Source organism: Suricata suricatta, chromosome 3 (genome assembly GCF_006229205.1).
Source record: "Suricata suricatta isolate VVHF042 chromosome 3, meerkat_22Aug2017_6uvM2_HiC, whole genome shotgun sequence".
Classification (NCBI taxonomy): domain Eukaryota; kingdom Metazoa; phylum Chordata; class Mammalia; order Carnivora; family Herpestidae; genus Suricata; species Suricata suricatta.
This window is the reverse complement of record NC_043702.1, coordinates 52,025,204-52,042,913: the sequence shown is the minus strand read 5'-3', so window position 1 is coordinate 52,042,913 and position 17,710 is coordinate 52,025,204. Positions and strand designations below refer to the sequence as shown.

The window sequence follows — 17,710 nt, the reverse complement described above, 5'->3', positions numbered from 1 at the left end:
TCCTAAATAACATGTCCAACATGTCACAAAAAATAACAAGGCATGCAAAAGTGAATCAGGAAACAAAGCAAATGACATAACTAGAGTAAGACAGACCTAGACACTGCATCAATCAGGTAAGGAATTTAAGATAACTATAATACATGCTAAAGGTTCTCACGGAAAAACTACAAGACAACAGGAAAAGAATAGATGGGGAATTTCAGCAAAAACAAACTATAACGAAGACTCAAAGAGAAACAGTACAAACAAAAAACATGGTAACACAGATAAAGTGAGTTTACATTGAATAGCTTATCAACAAACTCAACAAAGCCAAGGAAACCAACAGTAAACTTGAAAATGGATCAACAGCAGGGCATCTGGGTGGCTCTGTCAGTGAAGTGTCTGACTTCAGCTCAGGTTACGATGTCATGTTGAGTTCAAACCCCACATTGGGCTCTGTGCTAACAGCTCAGAGCCTGGAGCCTGCTTCAGATTCTGTGTCTTCCTCGCTCTCTGCCCCTCCCCCACTTGTTCTCTGTCTCTGTCTCTCTCTCAAAAATAAAATAAAAACATTAAAAAAATTTTTTTAAAGAAAATGGATCAACAGAAAATACCTGAGGAAAAAATACATGGAAAAATAAAATAAAATAGAATATCAACCCAGAAATTTTCAAATGGTCTAATATACATGCATTTGGAATTCTAGAAGAAGCAGGTAAAGACAGGGGCAGATAAAATATTTGAAAAGAACAGATCTAAGAATTTTTTCAAAATTGATGGCAGACATCAAACCAGAGATCCAAGAAGTTCAGAGAACACCAAAAAGAATAAATGCTAAATAAAATACATTAAGGCATTACATAATAAAATTGTAGAAAAACCAAGAACTAAGTGAAAAATCTTAGAAGGTGGCCAACAGGGAAAAAAGATACATGACACACAGGGGACCAAAGATACAAATAGCAGACCTCTCCACAGAAGCTATGGAAATAAGAAGTCACTGGTGCAATAAACTTAATGTCCTAAAAAAAACAGGAAACAAAATTCTACTGAAAATATCTTTCAGAACCATATTAGAAGTAATGGTTTTGTTTGTTGTTTTTTTTTTTTCAGGAAAACAAAAGCTGAAAAAATTCAATGCCAATAGATCTGCATTGCAAGACACATTAAAGAAAGCCCTTAAGGGGCGCCTGGGCGGCTCAGTTGGTTAAGCGTCTGGCTTTGGCTCAGGTCATGATCTCACACACAGTTCATGGGTTCCAGCCCCGCATTGGCCTTTGTGCTGACAGCTAGCTCAGAGCCTGGAGCCTGCTTCAAATTCTGTATCTCCCTCTCTCTCTGACCCTCCCCTGCTCGCGCTGTCTCTCTCTGTCTCTCAAAAATAAATAAAAAACATTATTTAAAAAATAAAAAAATAAAAAAGGAGACGCAGTGTATATATATATAAAATGGAGTATTGCTTGACAATCAAAAAGAATGACATCTTGCTATATTTGCAACAACATGGATGGAACTAGAGTATATTATGCTAAGCGAAATTAGTCAGAGAAAGACATATCATATGTAGAATTTAAGATACAAAACAGATGAACATAAGAGAAGGGAAGCAAAAATAATATAAATATAAATTATATAAATAATTTAAAAACAGGGATGGGGCCTCTCTCTCCCTGTATTCAAAAGACTCTTAAATATAGAGAACAAACTGAGGGTTACTGGAGGGATTATGGGTGGGGGGTGGGTAATGGGCAAGGGGCTTTAAGGAGGATACTTCTTGGGATGAGCACTTGGTGATATATGTAGGGGATGAATCACTGGAATGTATCCCTGAATTCATTATTGCACTATATGCTAACTAACTTGGATGTAAACTTAAAATATAATAATTTAAAAAAATATTTTAAAACTAGAAAAAAAACGCTAAAAGTACAAAATTATACAAATGAAAACAAAGAATTTGTCGTCTTTGACAAAGAATCATAATCTATTCAACAAATATGTGAATGTCAATTATATACTAATCATTGCTTAGGAACTATTAAAGAACTGCTTGGGCACAGCTTAGTATCCAATGACAAGCAAACAAAATAATACCAGCAAAATGCTATTTTTAAAGATATAACACACTTCTGCTTTTTTAATAAAGTATATTTACCTCAAAGCCAAGTCTATCCTTTTCTTTCCAAAAACAAAAATGTGTTACTTTCTTATCCCAGAATTCATCAGGTTTCACTACACAAACAAGGGACACCTCAGCAGGAACAACATTCTATAAAACACAAAAAGTAATAATTATAAATTAGACATGAAAAATGATAATTTACTAACACTGTAAATTACTAGATTTTCATGGTTAGGCTGAGTAAGAGACCTTTGGAAAAGAATTAAAATAATAAAGAAATACTCCAAACTTCAAAACACATGGCAATAAAAACATACTTGGAAAGACAAGCTGATTCAAAAAAGATTTCAAATAAACAATGTAATAAAAACAGTACATATGGGAGGGGCCTAGATGGCTCAGTCTGTTAAGTGTCCAACTTTGGCTCAGGTCATGAGCTCACGGTTCATCAGTTCAAACTCGGCATCAGGCTCTGCTCTGACAGTGCAAAGCCTGCTTGGGATTCTCTCCCCCTGCCGTTCTCTGCCCCTCCCCCACAATCTCTTTCTCAGATTAACTTAAGAAATAAATAAATAAATGAATAAGTACATGTGAATTACTTTTGTGTTTTACTGAATCTTTGTAATAGGATATGTTCAGATTAAACTGCAAGGCAATTTTAATTAAACAACTATCAACTTTTGTTTTTCTATTATACAAAAAAAAATTTGGAACACAATCATCTTGGCAAATTTCTTCAAATAATGTAAAATAAATTTTCTCACAAAATACCCCAAAGTAGTCACTTGAAGAAGTGGACAAGCTAATCTTTGACAAATATGATTTCGTATTTATGAGATATGGTTATTCATATTACCTAAGAAAGAATGGAAATTTACTGTTTACTGAGGCAATAAATATTCCATGGACATTTTATCACAAAACCCATATAGTCTATCTTTAAAATAGATCTGAGGGCACCTGGGTGGCTCATTCAGTTGAACATCACTTCAACTCAGGTCACGATCTCTTGGTTCGTGAGTTTGAGCCCCGTGTCGGGCTCTATGCTAACAGCTCAGAGCCTGGAGCCTGCTTGAGATTCTGTCTCTCTCTCTCTCTCTCTCTCTCTCTGCTCCCTCCTGCTCACACACAGGCTCTCTCAATCAATCAATAAAACAGATCTTAAACCTACCCATTTCTATCATTCCCAAACTAGTCAGCCTTTTGAAATATCCTCTGAATAGTCCTCCCTTGTTCATATTTTCTCATGCTCAGAGTAAAATTCAAACTCCTGCCAAGACCTAGAAAGCCCTCCAAGCTCAGGGCTGAGTCTAAGACCTCACCTCACATCCCTTCCCCCACAGATCACTCCTTTAACAGCCACACTAAGCTTCCTGCTGTTCCTGACAAGTCTGTTTCCGCCTCAAGCTTATGCCCTTGATGTTTCCTCAGTCAGGACTGTTTTTTGCCCTATACACAGAAGAATGCGCCCTCCATTTATTTAAGATTCTACTCAAACAGTCCCTTTTCAGAGAGACCTTCCCTGACCACCCTATCTAAAGTAGCACCATATGACTTGTTTCCTTTTGCCACTGTATTTTTCTTCATGGCACTTATCACCATCTGATGTTACATAATTTAGTAACTTGCCTAATTACTTACTGTCTAACTCCTCAAGGAGACAGAGTATTACCTTCCCAGTGGCAGTTACCTTATCTATCAGGTCAGTCCTGTATCTCCAGCCTATGACAGTGCCTGGTATATAGAAGACACGCCATAAATATCTTAAATAAATGCATTCACATTAAGTAAAATGGAGAGAATGAGATCTACTTGAATTTTACAGAAGAATAAATGGAGTTTTCAAAGAACTAAAGGAACTTGTCCAATATGACATAGTTGTTAAGTGATGGTGCTTAAAAAGAAATCAGATCTGACTCTAAAGTTCTATCACACCATTTCAAATGTCCTAGACCAGGAGTCCGTAAATCTTTTCTCAAGGTGCAGACAATAAACACTTTAGACTTTGCAGGCTATACAATCTCTACTGCAACTACTTCAATCCTGTCATTGTAGTATGAAAGCAGCCATAAATAATATAAGTGAATGGGCATTGCTGAGCTCCAACAAAACTTTATTTATGAACTCTAGGTTTCAAATACCATTCAAGACCATAAATGACACAAGTGAATAACAATAATAATGAATTATGGTTATAATTATTAAGGAGAAATCTTAATAGAAAGATTTCTATTTATAGAAATCAGAGTATTAACCTATCATTATAATTATTAATTATAAACATTTTATTTAATCTATTAAATTAAATTTCTATTAAATAAATCTTTCTATTTAAACATACTATTGCGCACGCCACACATCTAGTGCCCCCTGCAAAGACTGGGTTATAAATTAGTTAAGTAAACTCAACAGTATCAAAAGTTATTACAGAGGCTGGGAAATTTAGGGTAGACTAAGGTTTATTTATATATTGACTTTTGGAAGACTATTATTTCAAAATCACTGAATATTAAAGTTGTGAGAAACAAGAGAAACCAAACTCATTTTAGAGAATATTAATTCCAAGCCAACACTAAGCTCTGGGATCCCAAACAACTGGTACTAGTACCTTTTCAAATAAAAGCAATAAATGATTTTGACTAGGAATAAACAAAAGGCCATTGCAACTTCTGAAAATGTTAACTACTAATAAATCCGAAGGCTGTTAAAATATCTATCAAAAAATAAATCGCAAGAGGAGATTAAATCATCCATTGATCGTTCTTCGAAACTGCCAATGATCAAAGTCCAGCTCAAACAGCAAGTCTCAAATAGGTCATCTGTGACACAGTTGAATAACAGAATGAAAGGAAGAACACAAGGTCATAATTAATGGATTTCTCACCTAATAGTTATTTTAACAACTTTTAGTGAGAAGAGTTCATCTTCATGGTTGGGATATAAAAGTGGTCAGAATACAGGTGACAGAAAAAGTTATGGGATATCAATTTGTATTCCCTTAAAAACTGATCATCTGGAGGCTATATCCTTTCCAACTCAAAGGAGTATTCTAATGATGGTTTAGGCCACACATTTAAGAATGAGGTAATGGGTACCTTATTTGGGAACCACCTCCAATACATCCCACTAGTAAATATACACTTTGTAAAGGATAAAACCAAGACTTAGGGTTTAGATGATGTTAAGTTCCAACCGCGGCTCTTTCCTATGTTCACTATAAGAACCTGGATAAGTTATTTAAAATCTCTGAGCGTCAGTTTATCTTCTGGGATACAGACCTGCCTCCCAAGGTTTTAAGGATAAAATTAAATGACATAATTTATATACAAAGCTTAGTACAGTACCCAAACCATATTAGGCACTAAAATTACTAGTCCTCATCCTTCAAATCCCTTTTTCTAGGAGTCTCAAATAAAAAATAAAATATTAAGAATCATTCTCCATGAGGCGCCTGGTGGCTCAATCGGCTGAGCATCTGATTCTTCATTTCTGCTCAGGTAATGATCTCACGGTCCATGGGATCAAACCCTGTGGCAGGTTCTGCACTGATAGTGTCGAGCCCACTGGGGATTCTCTTTCCCTCTTTTTCTGCCCCTCCCTGCCTCTCCCTGCATGCTTTCTCTCTCTCTCTCAAAATAAATATATACATATTTTTTAAAAGATCATTCTCCTTAGTTATTATTTAAAATTTTACATTACCTTCTTTTCTAAAGAACCCAAAAGCAGCTAATTATTTCCCAAATCATTTATAATTCTTGATCTTTCTTTCAGTACCACTAATATTTACCTAACTGAATGTTCACTATCCCATATAACTGCCAACTTCTATTTTCCCCAAACTGACCTGCCATCAACTGTCTTCACTATATTTGCTTCATTTTTGAGCTATCACTAAGTCAGTGTCTCTGCCAGGAATGCCCTTTTCACTTTCTTTCATCTAATTAGATAATCTCCTTTATTTAACTCACTTAAACTTCTACATTCTCTTGAAGTCCTTCTATGGAAACCCAGATAGCTGTGAGCAATCTGCCTTTCAATCACTTGAATGTCTTATTTTTCCATTTCAGATCATGACATCCTCAATACCCTTATAATAAAGCCACAAAATGTTTTGGTGTCTAGTACATTCAAAGGATCATGAAAACGTTGAGTGAGGAACACAGAAAAACACAAAGACTAGGCTCAGACCACGGACTTTGTAACTGCAGCTGTTTATTAAATGCTGGTTTGCAGGCTGCTAAAAGCCTCAAGGACACAGCTGTCAAGTATATTTCTTCTGAATTAGAAATAAATAATAAGACTACCATGAGTCCTGGTGGTTTGTGGACGAAAGGGAATGAAATAGAAAAGACTGCTCAGAACCACATGAGAAGCTTTTTCAGACTAGACTTACCCAAATCCCACCCTCTCCCTACAGGACCAGAATGGAGTGGACAGGGGATGATGCAGATACTTACTACAGCCTGCAGAAGCTCCCAGCTGAGTCTGACTACATCACACACTTTTAGACTCATTGGCCTACTTATTAAATTTCTTAAACATGACATACTATTTTTGACCATTTACAAACCTTTATGTCTAAAATATATTTTACTACTCAAACCTCTAAGATTTCAATTTAAAAAACCCAATAGTGTACATTTCAGAACTCAGTCACTGCTGAGAAGTCTGGGCACAGTCCGGTGAATGAAATGGATTTCCATCATCACTTTATCTGTTGCTATAAAATAAAACCATTTCCTGGTAGTCAAAAATAAGATTACCTGTAGCATTAAGACTACTGTTTTCACCACATTCCACTGTGATTTTCTGCCATCCACAATCACGGTAAATCCTCTAGCCTTACACTTTTCACTGAAACAACAACAAAAAAATTACAAAGTATTAAAACAGGCTTCATATTTTATTCTTTATAATCCTAAAGTTTATAGCTTAAGCATATATGGAGTACCAATAATCTCACTTGGTCTGGTTTACACAGTTATTTAAAAAATGTTTAAGAGTATCCTTTCAGTTTTCTCAAGCAAGTTACTTTTCTCATTTTAGGAAATATTGACAATTTACAAATTAATCTGGCAAGAAAATTACTCTGAAAGTACAGAAAGTCAATGGCCTAAAAAGAGAAGAAACCAAAGCAATATTCAAATAATATCAAGAGCCTTTCAATTTCTTCATCTGTAAAATGGGATCATCTGTAAAATGGGATCACTAGTAGGTAACTAGTGACTGCCAAGTGCTTACATACTTCTTACCTCTCCTTTCTGCCAGAAGTATAAGGTTAAAATAGGTAGAAAACAGAATAAACTATGATTAACCAATGGAAATGGATTCCCTGGTGTTCTTTTGGGGAAATTTAGTGAGATGAGGTAGAATTTGATCTACATAGTAATTCAAAGTCTGAATATTCCATATATAAACATACACACCCGACCTCTGCACTCTCAGTTACTTGACCAGCAAAATAAGTATCTAGAGTGTTGGAATGTGTTACTGCTATATATTATATTCAATTATTCAAGTATTAACTAAGCACTTCCCAGAAGCATGCCCTAGTAAAATGCAACAACTATATCAAAAGCCTTCTAGAACTGATCCATAAATTCAGCAACATCACAGGGTACAAAAATCAACATACAAAATCATAAAATAAACCATAAAATACCTAGGAATAAACCTAACCAAAGATGTGAAAGACCTGTATGATGAAAACTATAGAAAGCTTATGAAAGAAATTGAAGAAGACACAAAGAAATGGAAAAACATTTCATGCTCATGGATCAGAAGAATAAACATTGTTATAATGTCATTAGTACCCAAAGCAATCTACACATTCAGTACAATCCCAATCAAAATTGCACCAGCATTCTTCTCAAAGCTAGAACAAATTATCTTAAAATTCATATGGAACCAAAAAAAAACCCCAAATAGCCAAAGTAATATTGAAGAAGAAAACCAAAACAGAAGATATCACAATCCCAGACTTTAGCCTCTACTACAAAGCTGTCATCATCAAGACAGTATGGTACTGGCACAAAAACAGACACATAGACCAATGGAATAGAATAGAGAACTCAGAACTGGACCCACAAGTATATGGCCAATTAATCTTTGACAAAGCAGGAAAGAGTATCCGATGGAAAAAAGACAGCCTCCCGGTGCTGGGAGAACTGGACAGCAACATGCAGAAGAATGAAACTAGACCACTTTCTTATACCACACACAAAAATACACTCACAATGGCTGAAGGACCTGAATGTGAGACAGGAAACCATCCAAACCCTCGAGGAGAAAGCAGGTAATAGCCCCCTTCACCTCAATCACAGCAATTTCCTACTCGACACACCCCCAAAGGCAAAAGAATCAAGAGCAAAAATGAACTATTGGGACCTCATCAAGGTAAAAAGCTCCTGCACTGCAAAGGAATCAATAAAAAAAACTAATAGGCAACTGAAAGAATGGGAAAAGACAGTGGCAAATGGCATATCAGATAAAGGGCTAGTATCCAAAATCTACAAGGAACCACCAAACTCCACACCCAAAAAAAACACTAATCCAGTGAAGAAATGGGCAGAAGACAGGAACAGACACTTCTCCAAAGAGGACATCCAGATGGCCTACAGGTACATGAAACAATGTTCAGTATCACTCAGCATCAGGGAAATACTAATCAAAACCACACTGAGATACTATCTCATATTGGTCACAGTGGCTAAAATGAACAAATCAAGAGACTATAGATGCTGGCGAGGGTGTGGAGAGATGGGCACCTTCCTACACTGTTGGTGGGAATGTAAACTGGTGCAGCCACTCTGGAAACAGTGTGGAGGTTCCTCAAAAACCTATCAATAGAACTCCCCTATGACCCAGCAATAGCACTGCTGGGGATCTACCCAAGGGATACAGATGCATAGGGGCACATGTATCCCAATGTTCATAGCAGCACTTTCACCAATAGCCAAATCATGGAAAGAGCCTAAATGTCCATCACCTGATGAATGAATCAAGAAGATGTGGTATATATATACAATGGAATACTGCATGGCAATGAGAAAAAAAATGAAATCTGGCCATTTGTAACAAAATGGATGGACCTCGAGGGAGTCATGCTAAGTGAAATAAGTCAGGCAGAGAAGGACAGATACCATATGTTGTCACTCATAGGTCTAACAGGAGAAACCTAATAATAGGAGACCATGGGAATGGAAAAGGAGAGGAAAAGAGTTGGGGAGAGGGAGTGAGGCAAATCATGAGAGACTTTTGAATGCTGAGAACAAACTGAGGGCTGAAGAGGGAAGGGGGAAGGAAGAGCGGGGATGATGGTCATGAAGAGGGGCACTTGTGGGGAAGAGCACTGAGTGTTATATCAAAACCAACTTGGGAGGCGACAATTCTACCACTGAACCACCAATGCTCTCAAAACCAACTTGGTAATAAACTATTAATTTTAAAAAAGCTCTATCCTACAGACCAAACTACATTACTACTTTATTATCGTTATTTACTTATAAAACCATTTCAGTACAAGGATCTCCAATGCTCTCCCTCCAATTTAATAGAAGAAACTGCAGTTTTACTTAGCAGAGCAAGAATTTGGTAGTGAAATCTCTCCACACACGTTCTTACATACATTATAGGAACCCTTTCCTAAAATTTAAATCCAACAATCCAGGGGATTTTACTAATCCTGCCTTACTTCCTCCAACTATTCACATTAGCCTCAAGAAGGTTCCTAGAGAAGGTCTAATTCGACTGAGAAACCAAAAGGTTACCAGAATGAGGATGCTATTGCTAAAGGTTTATAAGAACAGGGGCCTCTGTAGGAAGAGACAGAAACTGAATTTCCAAAGAAAACAGAGAACTACTCAGAAGATGAGTCAAACTGAAAAAATGTCCATATAAAAAACTTGTACACAAATGTTCACAGCAGCATAATTCCTAAGCCAAAAGTAGAAACAACTCAAATGTCCATCAGTGACAAACAGGAAAACAGAATGTGGTGATCTATACAATGGGATATTGTTCAATGTAAAAAGGAATGAAGGAATGGTACATACTACAGCATAGATTAACCTTAAAAACATTATGCTAAGTGAAAGAAGCCAGACACAAAAGCCCACATATTGTATGATTCCAATTACATGAAACTTCCAGAATAAACAAATCCACAAAAACAGAAAGGTAGGTTAAGAGCTGCCAAGGGCTAGGAGGAGGGGAGATTGAGGAGTGAATGCTAATAGGTACAGCAATTCTTTTTGGGCCAAAGAATAGGAATGCACGATAGTCACACAACCTTGTCAATATACCGAAAACCACTAACTTGTGTATTTTCAAAAGGTGATGTTTAAGGTATGTGAATTATATCTCAATTTAAAAAATGGTTACTCCATTTTTGGATTCTGCATTTTAAAATAAAAAATTCATTAAGTATTCTTTGGGAGAAAAAATGTGAGGCAATACAATGATCACTTTGGATTAGCAAAAGCATATAAAGACTTGCTTAGGGAAGCAAATCTGATATGTAACGCTAATTCTTCAATTAACAGGTAAGGAAAAAATTCCTGGAGTTCCCACCAGCAAGATCACTTTAACTTAGGTAGGATACAAGACCATGAGAGATCAACCTGGGTCAGGAAGCTGGCTGGCGAGTGGTCTTCAGCGAAGTAAAACCTACTGAGGGTCTCTGCCCATGCACTGTAGACATGTGCAGGAGCAGGGGTTAAGGCACACAGGTTATTCAGTGGAAGGCCTTCCCTCATTAGTGCTAGAGACAAGTGTGCCATCCCCATAATTTGGCACTTTTTTTTTTTCAATTGGCATCTGCATCTCATTGATACAGGTTATGCAACCATTTTGTTAGAGAAGTTTTATGTGAATAACAACATTTATATTTCAAAGCAAACTCTAAATTAATCTGTGTATTAAGACAAAGAATGTAAGGAAGTTTGAAAATACCATTTGCAGTAAAAGTAAGGGCATAAAAGTACTCTAAATTTATCTTTCGGGGGGTTCTGAAAAAACACCCTTAGTGATAATTTTCTCACATTCTACTAAGATCATGAAAATACAATTGAAAGATACTTTTTGAAAACTGCAAGACCAGTGATGCTTCAACTACGGGAACAGACTGGGGTTTTGTTTTGTTTTTACATTCCTACATGTGGACCAACAGTTTCTTAACCTACTAAATTTATAAGCATGTTCTTTATAAAGGGTATGTTAGAGGAGCTGCAGTGCTAATATTAATAAATTTCTAAACTTCTTTTAATATGTTTATAATTACATCTAAAGATCAATAACAGAAGCAATCTATTAAGACTGTCTCCTTGTTCCTCCTCCATTTGAGCCTTTCAAGGGTGAGGTAGCTAAGTTAAAACAACTATTAAAAGAAGAGGGTCTCCTTAAGAAGCTCACTCACTTTGACTAGAAACAGACTGTCAGTGGATTTCTGGGGTTCATTATACTATAGCTCTTCACCAATTTCTTTAATTAAAACTAAGGGTTCCTCCTCTTCCACTTATAGAGATTTGTTTATACTTAAATAATAGCAACTAATTTCACTTATGTTTTTATTATAACTTCTTGTTTATACTTTTTCCTCATTAGATAACATGCTTCCAGAAAGAAGGATGTATCTGACTGATATCTGGCAGCTTTAGCACAGTGCTTTAAATACAGACAGCCTTTAAAAATATTAGAGGATGTACATCATATCACTCCCCAGTCAGAAAGCAGCAATGGCTTTCCTTCTCCAGAACGGAGGCCTTTACCATGGTCTACAAAGCCCTCTGTCATCTGTTGCTAGCCCCTCTCTGACCACTGTTCTAGAACTCTGTCTCTCTTTCAAACTGCTCCCACCACACTACTTCCTTGCTGATCCCACAAGCCTGCTTTCGCCTCAGGGCTTCTGCACTAACTACTCTTTCCTAAATGCTCTTCCATCAGATATCTTTGCTGCTTGCCCCTCACTTCCATCAGCTCTGGTAAAACTTTATCTTATCATTTAGTAAAATAATGCCACACACCCCATTCTTAACTCTTTCCATGCTTTGTCTTCATAGCATTCATAAACATATAACACATTGTGTGTTTACTGGTAATACTCATTTGATCATTAGGTATAAGGCCCATAAGGGGAGGGACTGAGTTTTCTCCGTTCACCCATTTCCTCAGCACCTAGAACAATGAGGAGCTCATTGTAGGGTCTCGGATATTTACTGAGTGACTAGAAACTTATGATTTTTTAAAATTTTTTAATAGTTTTTATTATTTATTTTTGAGAGACAGAGACAGCGCGAGCAGGGGAGGGTCAGAGAGAGAGGGAGATACAGAATCTGAAGCAGGCTCCAGGCTCTGACCTAGCTGTTAGCACAGAGCCCGACAAGGGGCTAGAACCCACGAACCGTGAGATCATGACCTGAGCCGAAGCCAGACGCTTAACCGACTGAGCCACACAGGCGCCCCGAAACTTATGATTTTAACAACTGGGTAATTTTTTGGCAAGTCATTAAACTTTTGCATTCTGATGTTTCTTCTGTAACATAAATGAATTTTTCTATAATTTTGAAGAACTGACTTAAGATGCATGTTTGAATGAAAAAAAATTAAAACTAAAGAAAATGGAAAGGTAACTTCTATAGATTTTGAATCACTACAGAATCAATAGTAATCTGATCAAGATTAATGTGGGCAAGTACTTGGCAGCATTTCTATAAAGAGGATTTAAGAGTGGGGACGATGATTAAGGTACTTTTCAATCCAGATGATGTACTACAATTCTATATTTGGATGATCAACAAGTTCCTAAACTTTAAGCTAGAAAACACTGATTTTAAATACAGGTATACCTCATTTTATTGTACTTTGCTTTACTGCACTTTACTGCATTTCTTACAAATTGAAGGTTTGTGTGGCAACTCTGGTCCAGCAACTATAGGCAAAATGTTTCTAACAGCATTTGCTCACTTAATGCCTGTCTCCTATTTTAGTAATTCTCACAGTATTTTTTTAATATTTACTTATTTTTGAGAGAAAGAGTGCAAGCAGGGGAGGGGCAGAGAGAGAGGGGGAGATAGAGAATCCAAAGCAGGCTCCACATTGTCAATGCTGAGCCCAATGTGGGGCTCAATCTCATGAACCATGAGATCCTGAGCCAAGATCAAGATTTGGACACTTAACTGACTGAAAAACCCAGACATCACAATTCTTGCAATATTTCAAACTCCAAATTATATATATTTGTTATGGTGATCTGTGATCTTTGATGTTCATACTGTAGTTGTTTTGGGGTGCCACAAACCACACCTATAGAAGGTGGAGAACTTAAGTGCTGTGTGTGTTCTGACCGCTCTACCTACCGGTTATTCCCATCTCTCCCTCTCCTTGGGCCTCCCTAGTTCCTGAGACACAGAAATATTGAAATTAGGCCAATTAATAACTGCTCACTAGCCTCTAAGTATTCAAATCAAAGAGTCCCATGTCTTTTACTGTGAATCAAAAGCTAAAAATGATTAAGATTGGTGAGGAAGGCATGAAGAAAACCAACAAAGGCTAAAAGCTAGGTCTCTCGCACCAGTCAGCCAAGTTGTGAATGCAAAGGAAAAGTTTACTGAAGGAACTTAACAGTGTTACCCCTGAGAACAAATGAACTATAAGAAAGCAAAACATTCTTTGGATAAAGTTTCAATGGTCTGGGTAGAAGAGCAAAACACCCACAACATTCTCTTAAACCAAAGCTCAATGCAGATACTACTCTGGAGGCTGAGAGAGGTGAGGAAGCTGCAGGACAAAAGTCTGAAATTAGCAGAGTTTGATCTCTGAGGTTCAGGAAAGGAAGCCATCTTTAGAATGTAAAACTGCAAGGTAAAGCAGCAAGTGCTGCTATAGAAGCTGCAGCAAGTTCTCCAGAAGATCTAGCTAAGATCATTAATGAAGGTGGTTTACTCTCCAGCAGATTTCCAACGTAGACAGAACAGCCTTCTATTAGGACAGCATCTTTAGAAGACACCATCCAGGACTTTCAGAGCTGGAGAGGAGAAATTAACAGCTGACTTCAAAATGTCAAAGGACAGGCAAACTGTCTTGTCAGGAGCTGACACAGCTGGTGAGTAAACTGAAGCCAATGCTCATTTGCCATTCTGAAAATCCTAGGGTCCCTAAGAATTATGCTAAATCTACTCTGCCTGTTCTGTGTAAATAAAACAACAGGCCCTGGATGAAAACAAATCTGTTCACAACATGGTATACTGACAGGGTTTAAGCCCACTGTAGAAACCTACTCAGAAAAATTGATACCTTTTAAACTATTACTGCTTATTGATAATGTACCTGTTCACCCAAGAGGTCTGATGGAGGTGTACAATGAGATTCATATTGTTTTCATGCCTGCTAACACAGTATGCATTCCGCAGCCCATGGACCAGAGTAATTCTGACTTTCAAGTCTTATTATTTGAGAATATTTCAAAACCTGTAACTGCCAGAGACAGTGACTCCTCTGATGGATCTGGGCAAAGTAAACTGAAAACCTCCTAAAAGGATTCACCATTCATGAATCATGGGAAGAGGTCAAAATATTGACAATAACAGAAGTTTGGGAGAAGGTAATTCCAACTCTCATGGATGATTTTGAGGCTTCAAAAATGGGGGAAGTAATTGCAGATGTGGCTTCCCTGTGATACTGGTTTCATTGCAGTGGTCTAGAGCTGAACCCACTATTATCTTCAAGGTATGCCTGTATATACTGAATATACTGTTGAAAGGAAATGTTCAATAAAAAAAGTCTTCTATATGTCTTTTATAATACCATATTCACCAGGGTTATTTCATGTGTCGATCTTTAGCTGTGACAGATCCAGGCTAAATGTGAATAAATACTAAAATTTACCAATAAATACAGCACTGTGATGTTAGCAGAGGCATTGCAGAGCAGTAATCGGGAACACAGGTAGTGGTCAGACCACCGGGTTCAAATTCCCCTTAGTTTACCACAGGCTCTTGGTCAAGACACCTAAACTTCTTACTTTTTCTATGTCTCAGATCCCTCACACATAAGATGGGGATAATAATGACTGCACCCATTCCATAAGTTTGTTAAAAGAATTAAATGACTTAACGATATCTATTATTTCCTGAAATCTGAGCTATTCTTTTCATATATGTGTCCCAATCATCATCCATAAGCAAATCCTCAGGTCAGGTCCATTCTCAATTTAAAGTCATAAAAAGGAAAGCAATACCAGCCTAGACAAAATTCTTGTCCTTCAAAACAGTTTTGATCCTTTTGTAGTTCATAAGCGTGGTGATTGGGTGTTCATGCCGCTGGGTGACATGTGCCACCCTTAAACCTTGTTACAATGCCGGCACATTACCCGTCTGATGTTGGGGGTGGGGGTGGGGGGACAGTTTCTAGGAGCTAGCAACTTCAGTATGTTTATCCGATTTTCCAACAAATATAAGATGTTCTGAGATTGGTCAGTTACTAAGTCTAGTCAGCCCACATTTGTGTATAGTCAGAGTACGCAAAGCTCTGAGAAACTGAAGCAGTAAAATAAAATAGAAAGTAGAAACCCATATCCATAAGCCATACTGACCACCAACTAGAAATGAGGTACTACATATAAGATACAGTTTTTCCCCCTCAGGGACCTCAGAATTATTTAGAAAGACAAAAGTTAAATAAGGAGAAGAGTATTTCAGTTAGTATCTACTTTATACTCATAGACATTATTTAATGTTACCAAGGAAACAATATATGCTTTTGAAATTTAAAAAAGTCAAGACAAATAATAAATATAAAAATTCAAGAATCATCTTTAAACACATTACGGTTAAACTCCTGAGGAGTCAAAAACAACGAGTGCTGTAAATTTGGGTAACAACAGAATCTGGGAAGGATCTACATAAAGGAGCTAATAAAATTTAATGTGAAGGGCAGACATGAGCATAAAGAATATGAGCAAAGGCAATATATATTAATTTGAGAAAGTTTCTTAATTTCTCTGCCCTCCTTTTTTCATCTATGAAATAGAAATACAATCTACCTTGTCATTATTTTGAAACCTAAGTTAATATAAGTACTAAAACTAAGTGCCTTACATAATAAGTGCTCAAGAAATATTCACTAAAAAGGTGAGTCAAATCATACAAGGTCATGCCACAGAAGACTGAAACACTACCCTTGGGAGCAAAGACCTAGTCTTTCCCGTCTTCACAATGCACCATGTACAATGTCTGCAGTAGCAGCAGCAAAATAAATGGCCACTGAATTGTATTCACTGTGCAGAAAAAAATGGTCACAGAAAACTGAGAAGGATGATACAACTGGTGTGCAGTGAAATCAATCTTGGTTTTGCCTACAAAGTGGGAAGAGAATGAGGACAGAGAATGGTGCTATTGTACTAGTCCAGCTTGACAACTTAGCCATCCCTTGATGTGAACTTAAGCATATGAAAAGGGAATAGAATGGACAGAAAAATAAAAACTACACCGCAAAGAAAGGAAATACTGGAAGTCACATTTCATTTTAAATTGGCACATTATAAATTTTCAATACATATGTGTCGAATAAGTGAGATAATTGTTTAAAAAAACACTCATCAAGAGCATAAAGCATGTTCAAAGCTCTTAACCATTGTGCTTTGAAGAAGGACAACGCAATTATATCTCCATCTACTAAAAGTACACTTGTTAAACAGGAAAATGGAAGACACCGGCTCAGACTTTCTTGGGAGTGAGTCGCATTAAAAAAAGAAAAAAGAAAAAAAAGAAGAAAGTCCTCTCACACTCTCACAGACTAAACTGAGTCTTCTGAAGTCTAAGAAAACATATCAATGATCAACTAAGGGTGTGAAGACTCATATACCAATTATCTTCTAATTGCTCTGCAGAGTCCTATAAGCTCCAAGAAGTCTCTTTAGTAGTGGGGGAGGGGGCCCTGCAGTGGGAGTGAAGTCTGAGAAGAGAAAGTAACGATGAGCAGAAATGGGTGTGGACCTCCATTTTTGTTTTATAAATTCTGCCTCTCACTAAGATTTTCTTTGAAGAAAAATGTCCATAGATTTTTTTTAAAATTCTGAACATATAGAATCTATAATCTACAGAATTCTAGTAAACAATCCAAAAAGGAGTGGCAATATATTCCAAGTACTGGAAGGATAAAACCTACAACTAAGAATACCCTATACCAAGATTACCATTTAGAATTGAAAGATTATGAGTTTCCCAGATAAAAGTTAAAGGAGATCATCATCACCAAAACGGTTTTACAAGAACTATTTTAAAGGGTATTCTTTAAGCGAAAACTAGAAGAAAATTATGAAAAGAAAACAGTTCACAGCTAATTTCCTCAATGGGGAAAAACTGAAAGCTTTCCCCCAAAGGTCAGGAACAAGACAGGGATGTCCATTCTTACCACTGTTATTCAATATGGTATGGAAGTCATAGCCTCAGCAATCAGACAACACAAAGAAATAAAAGGCATCCAAATTGGCCAGGAGGAGGTCAAACTTTCACTCTTCACAGATGACATGATACTCTATATGAAAAACTCAAAAGATTACACCAAAAAACTACTAGAACTGATCCACGAATTCAGCAAAGTGGCAGG

General features: G+C 36.9%; 1 protein-coding gene and 1 non-coding gene across 3 annotated transcripts in view; one reads left to right on the top strand and one right to left on the bottom strand.

Moving 5' to 3' along the window:
* SESTD1 (SEC14 and spectrin domain containing 1) overlaps positions 1-17,710 on the bottom strand; it is a 128,949-nt gene that overhangs the window by 52,604 nt on the left and 58,635 nt on the right. For both annotated transcript variants that reach the window (XM_029934313.1, XM_029934314.1), the window contains exons 5-6: positions 6,871-6,961; positions 2,141-2,254 (exon numbers count right to left, since the gene is read on the bottom strand). In XM_029934313.1, coding sequence (XP_029790173.1) covers positions 2,141-2,254; positions 6,871-6,961 — 205 coding nt within the window. The remainder of the gene's footprint in view (positions 1-2,140; positions 2,255-6,870; positions 6,962-17,710) is intronic.
* Positions 15,380-15,483, top strand: LOC115288873. Its single transcript, XR_003907259.1, has one exon. It is a non-coding gene; the product is annotated as a small nucleolar RNA U13 (small nucleolar RNA).